The 18,152-nt window shown below is 42.9% G+C and overlaps 1 protein-coding gene across 3 annotated transcripts in view; it reads left to right on the top strand.

The window, feature by feature from the left end:
* The window catches only part of RAB40C (RAB40C, member RAS oncogene family), a 42,876-nt gene that overhangs the window by 2,753 nt on the left and 21,971 nt on the right, over positions 1-18,152 (top strand). For 2 of the 3 annotated variants that reach the window (XM_053276345.1, XM_053276346.1), the window contains exon 2: positions 239-589. In XM_053276345.1, the coding sequence (XP_053132320.1) occupies positions 436-589 (154 nt within the window). In that variant the 5' untranslated portion in view covers positions 239-435. Of the gene's footprint in view, positions 1-238; positions 590-3,438; positions 3,974-18,152 lie in introns of those variants that run through there. The other variant, XM_053276347.1, reaches the window with a different exon arrangement.

The following is an 18,152-nucleotide window of genomic DNA, read 5'->3' as shown; positions in this document are numbered from 1 at the left end:
AGTGTTGTTGTCCACGCACTCACACCTTGGTTGTGTATTCTGAGGGAGTGGAGTGTGTGTGTATTTATAATGTATAAATGTAATGGCTGTATCATTATATAACACTCTTTTGGTGTTGGCATCTCAGATAACTTAAACAGTGGATTTTTCACCTGATTGCTTAGAAGGTACAAAATGCAAACAAACCAAGTAAGCCATCTTTTTTCTCTCTCCCCCACCCCCCACCCCCAACCTTCAGGATCTCAGCATATTTTATCAGAAGAGAATTCACAAAAGATGGAGAGTTTCCTGTGAAAAGACTCGTTCTTCTCTGCCTGCCTTTGGAGGAAGACATTTGTACTAATTATCCCAAGATTGCCTCTGAAAGTGTGGTGGTATCCTATGTGCCTTTCAGTCTGGCTGTGTGTTTAGTATGCGGATTGCACCTCTTCACTAATGAGAGGGAGAATGGGAACCCAGGGCAGCCCTGTGAAGAGCTATGACTATCTGCTCAAGTTCTTGTTGGTGGGAGACAGTGATGTAGGCAAGGGAGAAATCCTGGAGAGCCTTCAAGATGGAGCATCAGAATCACCTTATGCGTACAGCAATGGTGAGCATACTGAATAAAAATACTCTAGCCAGTATTTGGCACTAATTAGGGGTGGGAGTCCCTCACATATAGAATGTGGATTTTGTAGTATATCTTAAGCAGATTGAACTGCACACCTTAAGAAACAGCATTTTGCAGATTACAACATATTACAAGTGTCCCACGTCTGTAACGGTATCTGTTCTACTGTGTCTTGGTTGACATTCTCTGTAAAGGGGAAAATAATTAGCTCAACATTTGTGGAGACATTAAGGTTGTGCCTCTTGGTTCCCAAAATCCATCTGAAAAGCTACCTCCCCATGTTCTGCTGGAAACATGATTGGATGTGCGTGGTAGTGTACTTTGAAGTATTCCCTTAGCAGAGCGGATCCTGCAGTGTTAAGGAGGTAACTCAAAAAAGCCTGGTACTTTGTGTTATTCAAGTTTCAGGTGGTGGGGGGAAAGGAGTGAAATCCTGTTTTGTAGGACATCAGTTGGGGGTGTAATTTCAAAGCCTGATTATATTTAAAAGGTAGAATTTGGAAGTGTGTGCCCAAGGAACAAGTAAATCAGCTCAAATTCATAGCTTTTTCTGACTTTGGGCACAAGGAGTACATTGCTAAATGTGGCTCCTTTCTGCACAAATAAAGGCTCTTTCTTTTTCCTTTTCTAATGAAAAGCCTGACAGGCCATTAACAGTCATGTCACAAGACTATAATTAAGAGCCAAGATGTAGTGCAGCACTTTCCCTTGCATCTTTCCATGGTAGTTAAAATGTAACGCTTCCTGGCAGGGTCCATGTCCTGTGGCGATTTGCAATCTGTCATGGCTCTAGCCATCTTAAATTCAGAATGATGGCCCTGGGGGCTTGACAGCAGAAAGCAAGTTGCTGCACCAGCCTCAGTCCTGGGGCTTTAATACTTGGCACCTGACACCTTCTATGAGAGCAAAAGAGATTCAAGTATATAGATATAGGTATATGATGGGTACAGAGCTTTATGTTTAAAGGGACTGCCGAAGTCAGAAATAAAGCAGAAGGTGGTGTGTCTGACTTTTAGAGCAAAATGAATGTTATGGGGAGCTGAACCCTCCTTTGCTTGCTGCTTCTCTCTGCGTCTCAACCATAGGAACATAGGAAGCTGCCTATACTGAATCAGGCCCTTAGTCCATCTAGCTCAGTATTGTCTACACTGGCTGGCAGTGGCTCTCGAAGGTTTCAGGCAGGAGTCTTTCCCAGCCCTACCTGGAGATGCTGCCAGGGAGTGAACCTGGGACCTTGTGCATGCACAGCTGATGCTCTCCCACTAGCTCCTGCCACATCCCCTAAAGGAATATCTTAAAAGTGCTCACATGTAGTCACCCATCCAAATTCAAACCATTGTTTGAGTTTGAAGGGGCAATTCATGATTGCTACCACAAGATTGCTATCACAAGATTTCTCCACCCCAAAGCTTTTCTCCCAGCCAAGTTTATTTCTGGTACTAGGAGCTTGTCTGTGGAGAACTACATCTGGGAGGATGTCGGAAAAACAGGGAGGTAAGCAATACAAACGTTGGCACACACCCTGGTTTTTGTGTGCCCCCTTTGCTCTAAAAATGGGACACCCCTCCTACTTCAGATGCAACTGGGGCATATCTTTGCAGTCTGCTCTTGCATGTTGTTTGAGCCGACGAATCTGGTGGTGGTTTGACTTGCAGCTGTGTGGAGTCCTTGCTGATTTTATTACAAAAAGTCATTGGAGTAGCTCATGCTCTAATTGATGTGAGTGGAAGTGGTGGCATGAGGGAAGAACGCAGGGCTGGGTATAGTTGTATTTAGTGATGCATTAGCTGGGGATAGGGAGGAAAAGACCTGATACCAGTACCATTAAAGATATTAAAGGAGTTTAGATGGCTGCTTCTATTTCTCAACCCCATAGCCTGCCTCTCTGCAAAAAGCTCTGAAGGTGGTGACAATAGAATTGGCATAAATGTTATAAAAACTTAAAGCCTTGGCAAATTCAATAATTGCTGTAGGTGGGCCAGGAACATTTTCTCTGAACTCTGAAATAGCTGCTGTCAAAAGTCCTCTGGAACAAAACCATTTTTAAGTGTCTCCTAAAAACGTAGAGAGAACTGGGCTTAATACTGGGCTTCTGAGATGCCCTGGGCACCTGCCGCTGCTATGAAAGTCAGCAGGAGGTGTTGGCTCCACACATGGTTTAGTACTCAAAGCTGTGCTTGATTGGTGCTACATCAGGAACTGTAATGCATCTTCAACTGATAACCGTCACAGTGCTTTGTGTCTGTAAAATCCTATATGTCTTAACGCAGACATCGCTAAACTTTCTCACCTTCTGGCCGGCTTATCTGTGTGACCACTATTTTGGTTGGTAAACCTGTGGGCAGAGTCTGTCTGTTTGTTTTTGTTTTGTTTTGTTTTGTTTGTGCAGAGCTTGGAGAAAGGATGATGGTTTTGTGTGAAAATAATAAGAGACTAACTTAGAAACTGGACAAGCAAGTGGGCATGTGGTAAACTGTGTGTTCAGGTTGGTCCACAGATCTGGGCCTCTGAACTTCAGGCTGTCGAACCTTCCATGGAATTTAGGTTCTCTAGAAAAAGCCAGCAACAATGCAAGCTTTCGTACTTGCTCCGTTCTAGTCTTCCTCTGAAACGGAGATGGGCGTGTAGGTTTGGCATTGGGGTACTTATTAGAAGCTATTATTTATTTGCAGTTAGTCTTAATCTTTCATCTATGCTGACAATCTCAAAATAGCAAACTGGTGGCGAAATGCTCCTCTTTCCTCTCGGTCTTAAGCTCAACGGGCTTGTAAGGCTTCCCCAAAACCGCAAAATTGAAACATGCCGAGGCTCTTGTGCAAAGCCTAGACACTACCAAACGCATCCTCTTTCCTATTTAAACAGATGTTGGGTTGTGCCATCCATTTCTCATCTGTCATACTGTTCACATCCAGCACTAAATCTTCCCAGTCCCTGGATAGTTTTGAAGAATAATTTGGGGCCTGAAAATGCTCAGAATAATATTGATGACTTCAATTTATGGGGAAAGCAATACACTTTTTTCAAGAGATGTTTGGCACTTCTTGCTGAGCCTACCTTGAACAAAAGAAAGCTGTAGGTGTTGCAGAAAGGTATGGCACATCTCCCCCAAGAGGTTTTTTAAAACTAACTTCTGAGAACTAAAAACAGCTTACCTTGCAGGATGGGCTGTTGAAATGGCTAAAACGCTTGTTTTTACGGGCATATTTAAGGGCGAAAGACTGTTCTGGGGTTAGAGCATGCAGAAGATTCCAAGTTCCCTCCCTGGCAGCATCTCCAAGATAGGGCTGAGAGAGATTCCTGCCTGCAACCTTGGAGAAGCCGCTGATAGTCTGTGGTCTGACTCATTAGAAGGCAGCGTCCTATGTAAGTTCCCCTTGATTTTTTTTTCTTTTTGTATCTCTTTATATGCCTAGTTAAGACCTCCTGCTAACTGGGCAAAGAGGCACCTTTCAAAGTGGTGATTCTCTTTATGTTAAGCAGTGGGAGAGCAACTGGCCCTATTCAACTTCAGCACAGCGTTCCAGTGGTGGTTGCTGGTGCCTACCTTATGTTTAGATTGTGAGCCCTTTGGGGACACGGAACCATCTTATTTATTTTCTGTGTAGAGCATTTCTAGAACTTGTAGGAAAGCGGTATATAAAAATAGGAGCAGAAACAAAGTCAAACACTTCCACATTCGTCTATATTTGGGGTGGGAGGGGACTTGGTGAACATTGGGGCTACTGTGGCTCCTTCTACTCAACTGAACTTGGCTGTCTGTGGTATGGGTGGTTGTGAGGAATTAGCCTGGCACGTTACCCTCTCAATCTTCACCCACATAGTGCCAACAAAAGTTAACTTAGTGCTCCACTTCTAGAGCTTGGTTCGTGATCTTCGCTGGCTTGTTGCTACTCTTATATTGCAGTGGGGTTTTTTCTCCTGGCTCTGAGCCATTGCTGTTTTGCAAACATTGCTGTGACTCCACCATGCAATAGTGTGCTTGCATCATTTGGTTTTGAAGCATGCAGTGGTAAGCACCTATATTTTGTGAAGGCCTGGAAAGTAGTAGCAGAGGGGTCTAAAACTTGGCTCTTTCTTCTCTCCTTCCTTTCTCTGTACAGTGTCCTCTGTAGCTTATCTAAAGTGGCTATCCACAAGATGTAGGGGTGTCCATAGCTGGACTTCGCTCCGTGGACAGCCCATCCCTGATGAAGGGAGAAGGGGCCATAGCTTAGTGGCAGAGCATCTGCTTTGTATGCAGAATGTCCCAAGTTCACTCCCTGGCAGCATCTCCAGTTGGGGCTGGGAAAGACTCTTGCCCGAAACATTGGAGAGCTGCTGCCAGTCGCTGTGGACAATACCAAGCTAAGCTGCCTGTGTTTCTATGTAAGGGCATCTTGCGCACGACCACCCTGGAGTGTCGTCGTGTTTATTGCCTTCAGCTGGAAGCAGCTTGCTTGTGTGTGTGAGAGAAAGCAGCATGTCAAGTCAGTGATGTCATGATTCTGTCGTCTTGCTGAAACTAGCTGCTGAAATAATCGGGTCCAGTTCGTTCCTCTTGCATTAGTGTTCTGTTCTTTGTGCATAATGAAGAGTTGAGTGGTGAAGTTGTCATCCTCTTCTCTGGACTATTTAACAGCTGGCACAAGTGACACTGCAGCCACTTGGCGAGGCATTCAGCATCTGCAAGGAGTTAACTCAGAGTAGGGCTCATAACAGATTGTGTTTTTTTTCCCACCGTGCAGGCTTCTAAATGCTTCTCTCACTCTCCATCTTTTGTACTGAGGGGAAAGCTGCTGGATCCCCTTAGGCGGGGAAAGCAGTGTAAATGCAACCTTTTAGGACCTTTTTAAAACCAGTGGTACCAACTTGTTCATCATTAAATGCCACGCTGGGGAACCATAAACTCTAGCAATGCACTTAACTTTCATATTTCATGGATATGTTGCATCTTAAAATCATTATCCTTGGCTGCGAAAAATGTAATTCAGTCTTCTAAAAAGTCTAGAATAACAACTTTGTGAGTATGGATACATAATTTGGTTAGGTTTGTTGCCCCTTGCTTCCTTATTTTTGATCCTGTAGAACTCTTTCCCCACCCCTTCTTGCATGCATGTATTTATACACTAAACTTATTTAGTGCATCATTATGCTACTGCTTGGAGTGGCCAATGGCCAGTAACCAATACACTATTGAAAAATGATATAAAACTAATAAGGTAGAAACAGCTTTTTAAAAGCCTCAGCTAAAACCAACATTTAAAATCACAAGTTAAAATATTAAAAGTTAAAACCCACCAGATGCACTTGCAGTTAAGAGATGGGTCTTCAACAATTTCTTAAAAACCCGTAATGGGAGGTAACATGGCAGAGCTCTTCTGGGAGGGTGTTACAGAGTTGAGGGGCCACAACTGAAAAGGCCCTGTCTCTTGTCCCCGTTTAAAACACAAACCAACAATCTCTGTTAGATACTAAACATTAAGAGATGACAACTGATTATAACTGCATTCTGCATGCTGCAAGAATGACTCTTTGAATATAACAGCCCTGCTGAATCAGGCTCAAGGCCTATCTAGTCCAGCATCCTCATTCTCACAGTGACCCACCAGATGCCTCTGGGGAGCCCACAGGCAAGAGGTGAGGGCATGCCCTCTTTCCTACTGTTGCTCCCCTGCAGCTGGTATTGAGAGGCATCCTGCCTCTGAGGCTGGAGGTTCCCTATAGCCCTCAGACTAGTAGCCATTGATAGACCTGCCCTCCATGAACTTGTCTAAGCCCCTTTTAAAGCCACCCAAGCTGGTGGCCATCACCACATCCTGTGGCGGAGAATTCCATATATTAATTCCACATGGACCTATGTGTACAAGCCTTATCATGCATAGCCATGTTCAAACCTTCATAGCACAGGCTTAACGTGCCATGAATAGGAGTAGAAGGCAATAAATAGGAGACCCACATTCCAACTTCCTTGTTGTCACCTCTGCTTGGACATTAGAATGTTTGTAAGAATGTGCTTACTGTTCTAGAAAAGTATGTAGAAAAGTTGCCAGAGCAGTTTTCAGTCCATAACTTCATGTACAGAGCTGGGATAAGCCAAGGTACCTGGTTGCTGGGGTACTTACAAACTTGATGCTGGTGCCTAGGAAACAGAACTATTGTTGCCATGCAGGGCTGGCACAGCAGCTTGTAATATTTTTCTCAGCCTGTGGAAAATAAGTCTGGGGATAGGATCTACTGCTTCATTAAGCTTCCAAGGTCTCTGGGCAGAGAGTTCCACTTCTGTCATCTCTTGTAGCTACCACCATCTGGAAAATGCTAAGATTAAAAAAAAAAATCTTGGGGAGAGGAGTAGGTGGATTAATATTTGCAAACAGGAAGAACTGAAGATGTGTCGTGATCTGTGTAACACTAAGCGCAAGGATGTTTCAGCACTTCAGTATGCATGTAGTGAAATGGGGGAGGAATACTCTCTTCTGTATACTGTATATGTCATCTGGCTTTTAGTAATCTTTGGATGTGTTAAATTGCTGTTTTGACAGCATGTTTTATTTTGTCTTTATTGTGTTTATTTTGTGAACCACTTAAAGCTTTTGGAGTTGGGTGGTATGTAAATTAATTAAATAAAAATAAATCTGGATTCTCAAAGGGATGCAGAATAAATCAGCAGGGAAGGTTCAGAGCAGAGCTGAACAACTTTGGCTCTTCTGCAGATTTTAGTCCAGAACTCCCATCATCCCTGTTGGCCACTGGGAAGGGGTGATGGGAGTTGTAGTCCAAAAACCACTGGAGGGCCGAAGATGTGCAGCCCTGCAGAGAAACACCATAGCACGTACTCAGAATCTCCTCTAAGAAAATGGTGACATGAATGCAGTTCCTTCTGTTCTAATAGCAGTCCCTTCAAGGAAATGTTTATCTCTAGACTAACTTGGAGAGTTCTGACATAATTGCTAAAGAATCTGGAGCTCCGACCCAATTTCTGTGCCTTTGGAATCATCCCTAGAGAATTAAGCAGGGATGATCCCAAAGGCACATTGTATTGATCCTCTTTAAAAACCTCATACTATCCCTGAATCTTCTAGACCAGTAGTTCCCAAACTGGGAGCCTAGATGTTGCTGAACTACAGCTCCCATAATCCCCAGCACAATAAATTGTAGCTGGGGCTGATGGGAGTTTTTGTTCAGCACCATCTGGAGGCTCCCAGTTTGGGAACCACTGTTCTAGTCTACCATCACAAAGAGAAGTTGGCATAATTTTGAGTGGTCCTCCAAGGCTAATTTGAGGGGCATTTCATTGGTTCTGGTATAAGCCCGTATATCTGTGCAAGGATTTGTTGACCTCAGCAAGTATTTTACAGTCCTTAAGGCTTATAATACCTCTAGCTCTTTCAGTCATCCATTTTTTTGGTAAAGGTAATAAAATATTTGGTATAAAACACAGAGATATGAACGGGATCTGTTTGTGATGCCTCCACCATCCATAGGATTGAGGCTAGAGTTGCACATCTGAGTTGGGAGGTAGGCTTGTATGTGTTTCACATCCTAAAGAGAAACCTTGTTTTGGCCTCTGTCCTATATGCATTCCTGGAAAGGTATGAAAAGGGAAGCTTACCTGGATCATATGGTCCCTGGGTCAAAGTCCTTCATTCTTCAGCTAAAGGATATATGACTGTGGGTTGCTTATTCCTGTTCCAAGTCAACCAATCTGCTGGCCTGGGTCTCATCCCACAAAATTCTGAGGATACCCAAGTAACTTGCCATCCACTTCAACTGACCTTGACTCTTGCTCAGAAAAGGTCTTGCGTATCTGGTTAAAACTATATTGTCCAATTGCATGATAGGCTTAACTCCTAGGTTTTCCTAAATAGGGATCCACATATTTAGGTTTGGCATACTAGCTAGCCATTATTTGTGGTTGCTAGCCATTCCCTCTCTTCCCTCAGATCCTTTTCTGGCAGAGAGCTTAGGAGAGAAGCAGGTCTCTTGTCATTTTCACTGGGAGATGGTAAGAAACCATGGAAGCCCTTTCCTACTGCTTAGAAAGGATTCCTGCTATTTCTTACAGTCTCAAAAATGGTGATGGAAATGAAACCTCTGGGGAGGAAATGTGTGGTTCTGTGTAGCCTGCTCTCCAGAGGGCTGGGGGCAGTCACTTGCCACTGGTGAGCTGGGAAGTGGATTTGTCCATGCTTTTTCGTTAAAGTTCAGTAAAAGTTTGTCTGTGTGGCTTTTTTTTTTGCTTCTGGCAGATGGAAATACTGCCTATGCTGAGAGTCTGGTTTTGAATAAACTGATGGAAACAAGTTTTTCTTGCCAGACATTTGGAAAGTTATTGTAAGCCTGTTGCCTAGATCAAGAGATGTCCACAGATAGCTTAAAAGCACAGCCGTCAGCACTGAGCAGTACCACAAGAGATAATGTGTTATGTTTTGGCTTGATAACAGAGTTCATCCTCCTGCTAACAAATTGTTCACATGATAGAATGTGTAAAATCTGTTTCCCTCCTCAGCTGAATGCTATTAACAAGTGCATATGTGCTTATACTGTACAAAGCTATATTACTTGGCATTGATGGAAACCATATGAAAAGTTTGCACTCCGACAAAATGTCTGTTACTGACTGTTGTGCTGCTTTGCAGCACTTTCCCAATTGTTGTATGCATGCTCCTAGAAACACCTAGAATTTAATCAGCCTTGGAGCACATCAGCATGTTAGGGTTTGAAAGAATTAAGTACATTGAGTTCAGTATTGGCACTAGCTGTACAGTGTGTTCCCAGCAGTGTTGTGTTGTCAAAGCAGGGACATGGTACAGCCACCTTTTAGATACCACATGGGTATGGTTGTGTATTGTCCATGATTTTGTACAAACACAATGTGCAGAATGTGATAGCTGTTTCAGAACTCTGCTTACTTTAAGACAAAAAACACCCACTCTCCTTTGTGTTCAGGGAAGTCTTTTAGTATTCTGGAAATAAACTTTAAAATGTATATTCAGGGTCTTCTCTGGGAAGCCCACCTAAACACTTATGCATGGCTAAAGATTGTTCCGGAGGGGTTTTATGGGATAAATTATTGGCTTTGTCCTTAAATGATGGTGAAATGTTTAAAACGGATCGTATTGGTTTTTATGGTATGGTCTTGTATTTATGGCTTTGTAAGTTGCTTTCGGATTCCTCCTGAGGATAGAAAAGCAGGATGTAAACTTAAATATATCAGGGATCTACAAATGTGATTTTCAGTGAGGTACTCTGCCAGTAAGGTAAAAGAGTATTTTAATTCGTAGGAATTTTTTTTAAAAAAAGTAAGAAGTCTTGCCGATTAATGGTTATCAATAAAAATGGGGAATCAAACACATAGGGTGGCAAGAACTCCTCAGTTTGAAGCCTACTCTGAGAAGAGCAGAAGCAGATTCAGGAGGTAAGCAAGCTTTTCGAACCAGAACAACAAGCCTTTTTCCTTTAAACAAACAGGAGGAGGAGAGGTGTAGAGGGGGCCACTTTCTCTTTAAGGGAATAGTGCCAGTGTATGTGTGTCTGTTTTTTGCCAGGGCTTGCATTGGGGGCTCTGCGGCATTTAGTTGTTGTTTCTCCCTGCCTGGGTAGCTCTGGGTGAGGAGCCCCAAAAGGATCTCTGGGTGAGTGGGCGACAAAATGGCAAATGTGGATCAGTGTTGGCAAGTTTGTAAAGTGATGCACATTGGGACGAAAAGCTCCAACCTCACATATATGCTGATGGGATCTGAGTTGTCGGTGATTGACCAAGAGGGGGATCTTGGGGTTGTGGTGGACAGCTCGTTGAAAGTGTCAACTCAGTGTACGGCAGCTGTGGAAAAGACCAATTCCATGCTAGGGATCATTAGGATGGGGATTGAAAATAAAACTGCTAATACTATAATGCCCTTGTACAAAACTACGGTGCAGCCACACTTAACTGCATTCAATTCTGGTCACCGCATCTAAAGAAGGACATTGTAGAACTGGAAAAGGTGCAGAAGAGGGCAACCCAAATGATCGAGGGCCTAAAGCATCTTCCTTATGAGGCAAGGCTACAACACCTGGGGCAATTAGTTTAGAAAAAAGATGACTGCGGGGAGACATGATAGAGGTCTATAAAATCATATATGGTGTGGAGAAAGTGGTTAGAGAGAAATTCTTCTCCCTCTCATATAACACTAGAACCAGGGTCATCCCATGAAATTGATTGCCAGGAAATTTAGGACCAACAAATGGAGGTACTTTTTACACACAACACATAATCAGCTTGTGGAATTCTCTGCCACAAGATGTGGTGACAGCCAGCAACCAAATGGCTTTAAGAGGGGTTTGGATAACTTCATGGAGGAGAGGTCTATCAAAGGTTACTAGTTGGAAGGCTATAGGCCATCTCCAGCCTCAAAGGCAGGATGCCTCTGAGTACCAGTTGCAGAGGAGTAACAGCAGGAGAGAGGGCATGCCCTCAACTCCTGCCTGTAGGCTTCCAGCAGCATCTGGTGGGCCACTGTGTGAAACAGGATGCTGGACTAGATGGGCATTGGGCCTGATCCAGCAGGGCTTTTCTTTATTTCCTTAAGATCTGAGCACCCTGCCTCCAGTGGTGATTGATAATTAAAGCAGTCTCTTCTTTTCACGGACATCTTACTTCAGCTGTGCTATACTCTGGCATCTAAATACTGGATATATTGGATTTCAGCTACTTTCAAATCTTGAAACTGATTGGATGCTTCCAGAATGCATTCCCTTGTACATTCCTTGAGTGGATACAAAATTGTACTATACCAAGATTAAAATAAAATGTATCCTTGAAGATGGAAAGCAATAAAAGGAAAAACTGACAAGGGATGTCTGTTGGAGACAATTAAATGCATTGTGGTAATGTTGACAGGCTTAATAATTAGTCACTAATTTTACAACACTGCACTTCTTAATTTTTTATATCTACTGCCAACTTCAAGACTTATGTGATCCTCCTTTCCTGTGTCTCCCTTCTTTAAATGCCCCCCCGCCCCGGTGATAAAGGGGAAAGTGTGCTGGCAGGAGGCTTCTCATGAGCAGTATAACATTGCTTGCACTCTCAAACTCAAAGTGTATAGTCCTTTGTTTGGACCTTTGTTTGGTGTTCCAAAAGGACCATTCTGTAGGCACTTTCCTCACCCAGCAGTTGTGTACTTTTAAAAGAGGGGTAGGCAACCTTGGCTCTCCACTTGTTGTTGAACTACAGCTCCTCCTCATCCCCAGCCACAGTGAATTGTGGCTGGGGATTTTGGGAGTTGCAGTTCGACAGCTTGAGAGCCAAGTTGCCTACCCATGTTTTGGAAGGATGGCTCCAAACTCAGGCATGTTTTGTGAAGAAGGCATTTGGGGCATTTTTCGGTTGGGTGTGTGCGTGCGTGCACATGCATGGGTTAAATACAGCTTAACTAGCAAAGTCAGTCAAGTTCCAATCCATAATCTACAGAACCTTGCAAAAACAAAAGCCAGCTACCAAAAGAGAGTGAGTAAACAGTCTCTGCGAGTGCTGTAATTGGAAGCCTTAGAGCATTCTTAAACCATCCCTGTGATAAGGCAGCAAATCTGTGCATGTCCTTGCCTCTGTAGCAGCAGAGGATGCTACTTCCTGTTGTTCCAAGTAAATCCTGTTTCAGGTTCCGTAGGGAGCAAACATCCTCTTACTGCCCATATGTTGCAGCATCCATTTCCATGTAGAATATAGCCATTATGTTAGGAGAATGAGTCCTGAATTGCTGTTGCTTCAGGCTAGAAGATTTGTGCGAAAATATTGATCTAATACTTCAGTTGTTATCTTTCTGGTCCAGCAGTTCTCCAGGGGCCCAGGCCAGCATTCCTCCCCAGCTTGTCTAGGGAAGGGGCAGAGAAAGTCTCCACAGTTAGATGGTACCCTCTGAAACTCAAAATATCATCCAAATAACCAGGTCCAGTTCATCCTCCCAGCTATTGGCTGACCAGTGATTCTCCTTGGCTCCAATAGCATTTGGGAATGATTTTCTGCCTTCTGTGTTGGTTGGGGTGCTCTCCCTAATGAGGTATGTTTTATTACATAAAGAAAGGACATCCAAATGCTGTACGAGTAATGGTGGAAATGTATTCATAAATTCTGTTGCAAGTAGTTAATTGGCTGAAGTATATCTATTGCTTGGGAGCTGTGTCTAAATCAAGAAACTTGGTATAAACAGTGAATCTGTTACAGCTTCTTAGCACATGATTAAACCGAGACCAGATGTGTGCTGGTGATATGGTAATCAAAACTAAGATGCCTGGCTTTCGATGATAACTCTGTGGTTCTGCAGAGCAAGTTTCCAGTGACTTGGCTATGGTGCCTCTTTCATTGAAACATGGCTTATCTTTTCCTCCAAAGAACTCTCCAAAATGTAATGCAAATATGCATATTGTCAAGTTCATTTGGGTGCTTGTTTTTGTTTTGTCCCTTCATTTACTGTTTTACCAGTTTGGCCTGGGTTCTGCTGTAGGTCACTTTGCAAAAATTGGTGCAGAGTGACAGTTCCAAAAATCGGAAATGGCCTATTTATTTATTTCCTTCCCAAATGGCTGCAGTTAAATGCAGAAGTGCCTTTGATCTGACTTGAGGATTGGATGGCCTATTTTACCATGGTTTGGAAGGAGTCAGTAGACTTGTTTACCCCTAACTTTTATTCTGTCCTAGCACTGTTCTTAACCTAGCTGTGTAGTCTCTGCTTGTTTGAACTTTAAATATACTGGTAAGATCTGTAACACTAGTCAACCTATTTCTTGTCTTGATTGATTTCCCACCCCCTATTTTTCTTCCAGACGATCCTTCTTCATTGCAGCTTCATGTTTGTTCTCTCTTCCTTCTCCTTCCAGCCCTTTGGAATCTGTTTCATTTTAATAAGTAGCCAGTAGCTGTTCAAATGGGTACTCTTCACATATAGTGGACCATAACCCGAACTTGTCTCAAGCTGCCAGTATTATTTTATTTATTTATTTAACATATTTTTATACTGCCCCAAACTTATGTCTCTGGGCAGTTTACAACAAGATAAAAACCTTTACCTTTAACATTAGTTAAAAACAAAAACAAGAAATTTAAAATACAACAATATAAAAAAATTTAAAACAATATTCTAAAAACAACATTAAAACAATCAAAACAATATCTGTTAAAATTATCTGAGTTGCTTATGACTGTGTCAAGTGTTAAGGAAATACTGATGGCTGCCCTGTGGAGGATTACAATGATGATGATAAAACAACTTTATTTGTTAGCTGCCCCATAACAAATTGTTTTGAGTGGCTCACAACACAGCATTAAAGCATCAAATAAAAACACATGAAATCTCAACACACATATACACCTAAAAAAACTCCAATTTTTTTAATGATTGCATGCTGTTTGGATCAGCTGGTTGGTTTACCCAATTAACTCTTTTCTTCTTCTCAGCTCTAAAATTCACATAACAATTTTTGTTATGCATATTGCTCCTGTTTTCCTCTAATATTTACATTGCTTTAAATAGTAATCCTCATCAATTATCTTATTGCTTCATGTCCAAGGACTTTGTAATCTGCCCTCCTTGTTTTTCACTTGTACTATTTCTTGTTTATAATGTCATACTATACTATACTTCTAGCTTCCAGAAATCATGGTGCTGCTCAGAACTACTTCATACATTCATACTTTGCTCTTTTAAAAAAAAAAAGTGACGTAAGTGAAGAAGTATAGAAAGAATAACTTACGGTGTTGCATGTGGGTGTGATATTCTGAACCTGATGCATTCAGGTATGTGGCCACAGAAATGTAGTGTGTGGTGTGTTCTAAAAACGAAAACCCTAAAAAATATGCCCAAGAAATGTTCTTGTGCAAAGAAGCTCAGTGACCTTCTTAAAGTCCTCACTCTTTCTCCTTTGTGATGTGAAAGTCCAGAATACTTTTGAGAGTCCACACCCACCAATATTTTGTTGCAGACACTTCAATGAGCTGTACTTAAGATCATAGCCTTTCTTTTCTCCTATGTAGTAGTCCTGTGACATATCAGCTTGCTCTTCTTTGTCGTACTCCCCCCACAAAAAAAACCTCTGTGAGGGCAGAGCTTCCATTGGTGTCCTTGTGACAACTAGATGGATTATAAGGCAGGATTCCCAGCGCATTAGTGCTGTTCTCTGGGGGCTCTTGCGGATGAGCCTCTGTTGGTTTTATTATTCTTGGCCATCTGCAAGTCCCAAATCCAATCCCAGATCTGCCTCCAGGGTCCTGGAATGGTACACCTTCTGGACTAATTATGTCTGATATTTGAACAGCAATCTGCCCATTTTAAGAGCCAGTTATAGCGGCTTCTATAAAAATCTAGTTAATATTTTATTCCTATCCACCTCAACGATGCATTCAGAAGCAGCTTATTCCAGGCATCAATGTTTTGTGACTTTCAGCAGTGTAGCTTATTGTAGGGACTAATTGGAAAGGCTCGGTATCTTGCCTTATTCTGTGGAAAATACCTTTTTGTTACATAAAATGCTGGTTGGCTTTTGAAAAACATGTATAATATTTTATCCCTCATCCTATGCTTGAGTCAGCTTACAACCATAATTATACTCTCAATATCCCTTATTGCACACTAACAAAAACATCCCAAACAGCAGTAAATGAAGCACCCAGCCAAAGTGACCTTTTGCTCCAAATGTGTTTCTGAGTGAGAGATTTTGCAGCCCCTTCTGAAAGCCATCTGCACCGATGTCCAGGAGACTATTCCACAACCCCATGGCCATTGCTGAAAAGGCCTGCCCCTTGCAGAAGTTGGCTTGGCCTTGAAAGTGGTGGCTATCATATTTAGCAAGGGGAGAGCGATTGTCTCTGTTCAGCCCAGTATAGCGTCTCTCCAGAAGTAGTTTGCTGGTGTCTTCCTTGTGTGTCTTTTTAGGTTGTGAGCCCATTTGGGACACGGAGCCATTCCTCTTGCTATGTAAACTGCTTTGAGAACTTCTTTGATCTGAAAAATGGTTTGTACATATTTTAATAATCCTCCTTGGTCATGTGCATTTCTTCTTTCTTCTCTCCCCTCCCCTGTTCCCCTTTCTCCTCTAGGCTTTTCCTCTGGACCATGCCCCCTGCTTCCTTCTGCCTTCTCCGGCCCCTTCTGCTCTCTCTCCCCAAGGTGCTTGTTCCCCCTCCTACCTAGCTTTTCGGAGGGATTGCAAGGCACATCTTCTCTTTCTGGCCTTTAGTATTGAAGGCTAATCTGCATTTGCTGTGTTATCTTCTGTGAGATATATTTTTAATATAGTAGTGTAATCTGTGCAAGCCACCTTGGGAAGGAGACACAGAAACATGGTGGGTTTTTTAAATGCAATTTGGCAAAGTCCTTGTCCTGTGGGACCGGTTAAGAATGCATCTGTGCATCTTTTCTAAGAATAGAACATGTGAGCTTCCCACGTGAATCGTGCCTTTGTATTGCCTCATATGTAACTCAATGTTGGTAATTTGTCAACAGATTGGCCAGAGTGCATAATACTGTAAAAGAAACAGCCTTCAGTTGGGCCTTGGCAGGTGGCTGTTATCCTATCAGTAATTCAGGTCCATCTGAAATCTTGCCAAGCATTGAGACTATTGCTTGGATAAGGCAAAGGGCATGAAGTTGTTGGGCTTATTGGATATAACAACTTTTGTGTGTGTTTTATTTGGACTGACTGTTGGTAAAGAGCAATGAGTGTGAGCAGGTTCTAAGGAGTTGATGTTGTCTCCCAAAATAGCTCCTCTTTAATTGTAAACTTAACTCAGGTAGAGGAGCAGAGTTGGGATGTGTTCTGAGCTGAAAATGGCTTGGTCTGGTTTTCCCGTCTTAGCCAATGTAGCAGTTTCAGCAGGCTATGGACAGTGTCCTCAGTATTCCTTGTGTAACACATGCATTCCTACCTTGCTCTCTAGGTACATTTGTTACCAGGATTTCCTAGTGAGTGAGCATTTCTGTGGATAACTGTGGGCCAGTTCTGACTTTCCCTATACATGGCTTAAAAAGATACCAGTAAAGGAAATGGAGAGAGAATAGCCATAGACAGGAGTCTTGTGGGCCAGGATTCATGTGCCTCAGTCACCATTCCAGCATGAGGAAGTCCTGTTTCACACAGTGCGTAGTTAACTTAATGGTATTGGGTGCCACAGGATATGGTGATTAATGATTTTTTAAAAAATCAGACAGATTTGAAGGTCCATCAGGGCTTTGTAGACTTGTAAAAGAGTATTCTCCTGCATTATTTAGCACAGGAGAGAATATTTCTGAGAATCATTCTACCCATTCTATTAAATATATCTGAGAATATTCTTTTACAAGTCTAGCTTTTAGCCTGGAGAGCTAGGTTAACCTCTGTGTTCAGTAGGAGTATGGTACTGAATACCAATGACTAGGGCAGGGATGCTCAACTTCAGTTGTTTTTGGACTGCAACTCTCATGATCCCTAGCCACAATGGCCAATAGTCAGGGATTATGGGAGTTGTAGGCCAACATCTGTAGGAGGGCCGAAGTTGAGCAGCCCTGGGCTAGGGGGTGAATAACATAAACAGACTACTGCCCGTAGCCTCTGCCTGGGGGCTTCCTGGAGACATTGATTTCAGAGCCAGCATGGTGTAGTGGTTAGAGTTGGGCTAAGACTGGAGAAACGTATCCCCATTCAGTCATGAAACTCACTGAGTCGCTGGGCCAGTCACTTATCTCTCAGGCTAACCTACCTCACAGGGTTGTTTTGAGGATAAATATAACCATGTACTCACTGCAGAGAAAAGCACAGATGGGTTAGTATTGTGATTAAGGAACCAACTACAATTGACTAACCCTAAACTGGTGGTTGTGACCACTCTTCAGATCCAGGGCCACTCTTTAACAGTGACTTGCAAATGAGGATAACTTCTAACTTCCTCCTGTACATTGTCTGTCTGAAAGAAGCTGGCACTGGCTGTGCGGCTGTAATCCACATTGGGCCAGATCATGGCCCAGTTGTTTCTTTGACCTATCCAAGACCAGTGTCCTAAACTGCTTCCAGACTCAGTTCAAAGTACTAAGCAGTCTGGGGCTAGGTACAGGTTAGCCTTCTACTCTTTGAACTGCCAAGCCCTTGGGTTGGCTTCAGAGACCCTGCTCCCTGCCTCACCACTGAGATGTGTCCTACTGGGCAGCAGGGGTAGGGAATTGCCACTGGAGATGACCTCATCTGTGGAATTCTCTCCCCAGGTAAAACCTCTTTCACCAGATCTCTTCACCAATTGCCACTGTCACGATAAACATGGAAGGCAAATCTTCTAGCCCTTGTGATTATAGAGGAAAGCATGAAACAGTGCAAGCACTTAAATTTCTAATGCAGAGAAGCCATATGAGGGCTTGGAGGAAATATAAGAAGCTGCTGTATACAGAGTTAGATTGTCATTCCATCTAGCTCAGTATTGTCTACACTGACTGGCAGCAGCTCCCCACAGTGTCAGGCAGGGCTCTTTCCCAGCCCTACCTGGAGATGCCAGGGGGTGAACCTGGGACCTTCATGTATAGCTCTTCCACTGAGCAACGGGCTACAGCCCCATCCCCTGAATAAA

Source organism: Hemicordylus capensis, chromosome 13 (genome assembly GCF_027244095.1).
Source record: "Hemicordylus capensis ecotype Gifberg chromosome 13, rHemCap1.1.pri, whole genome shotgun sequence".
NCBI classification, from domain to species: domain Eukaryota; kingdom Metazoa; phylum Chordata; class Lepidosauria; order Squamata; family Cordylidae; genus Hemicordylus; species Hemicordylus capensis.
This window is presented reverse-complemented; position numbering and strand designations above follow the sequence as displayed.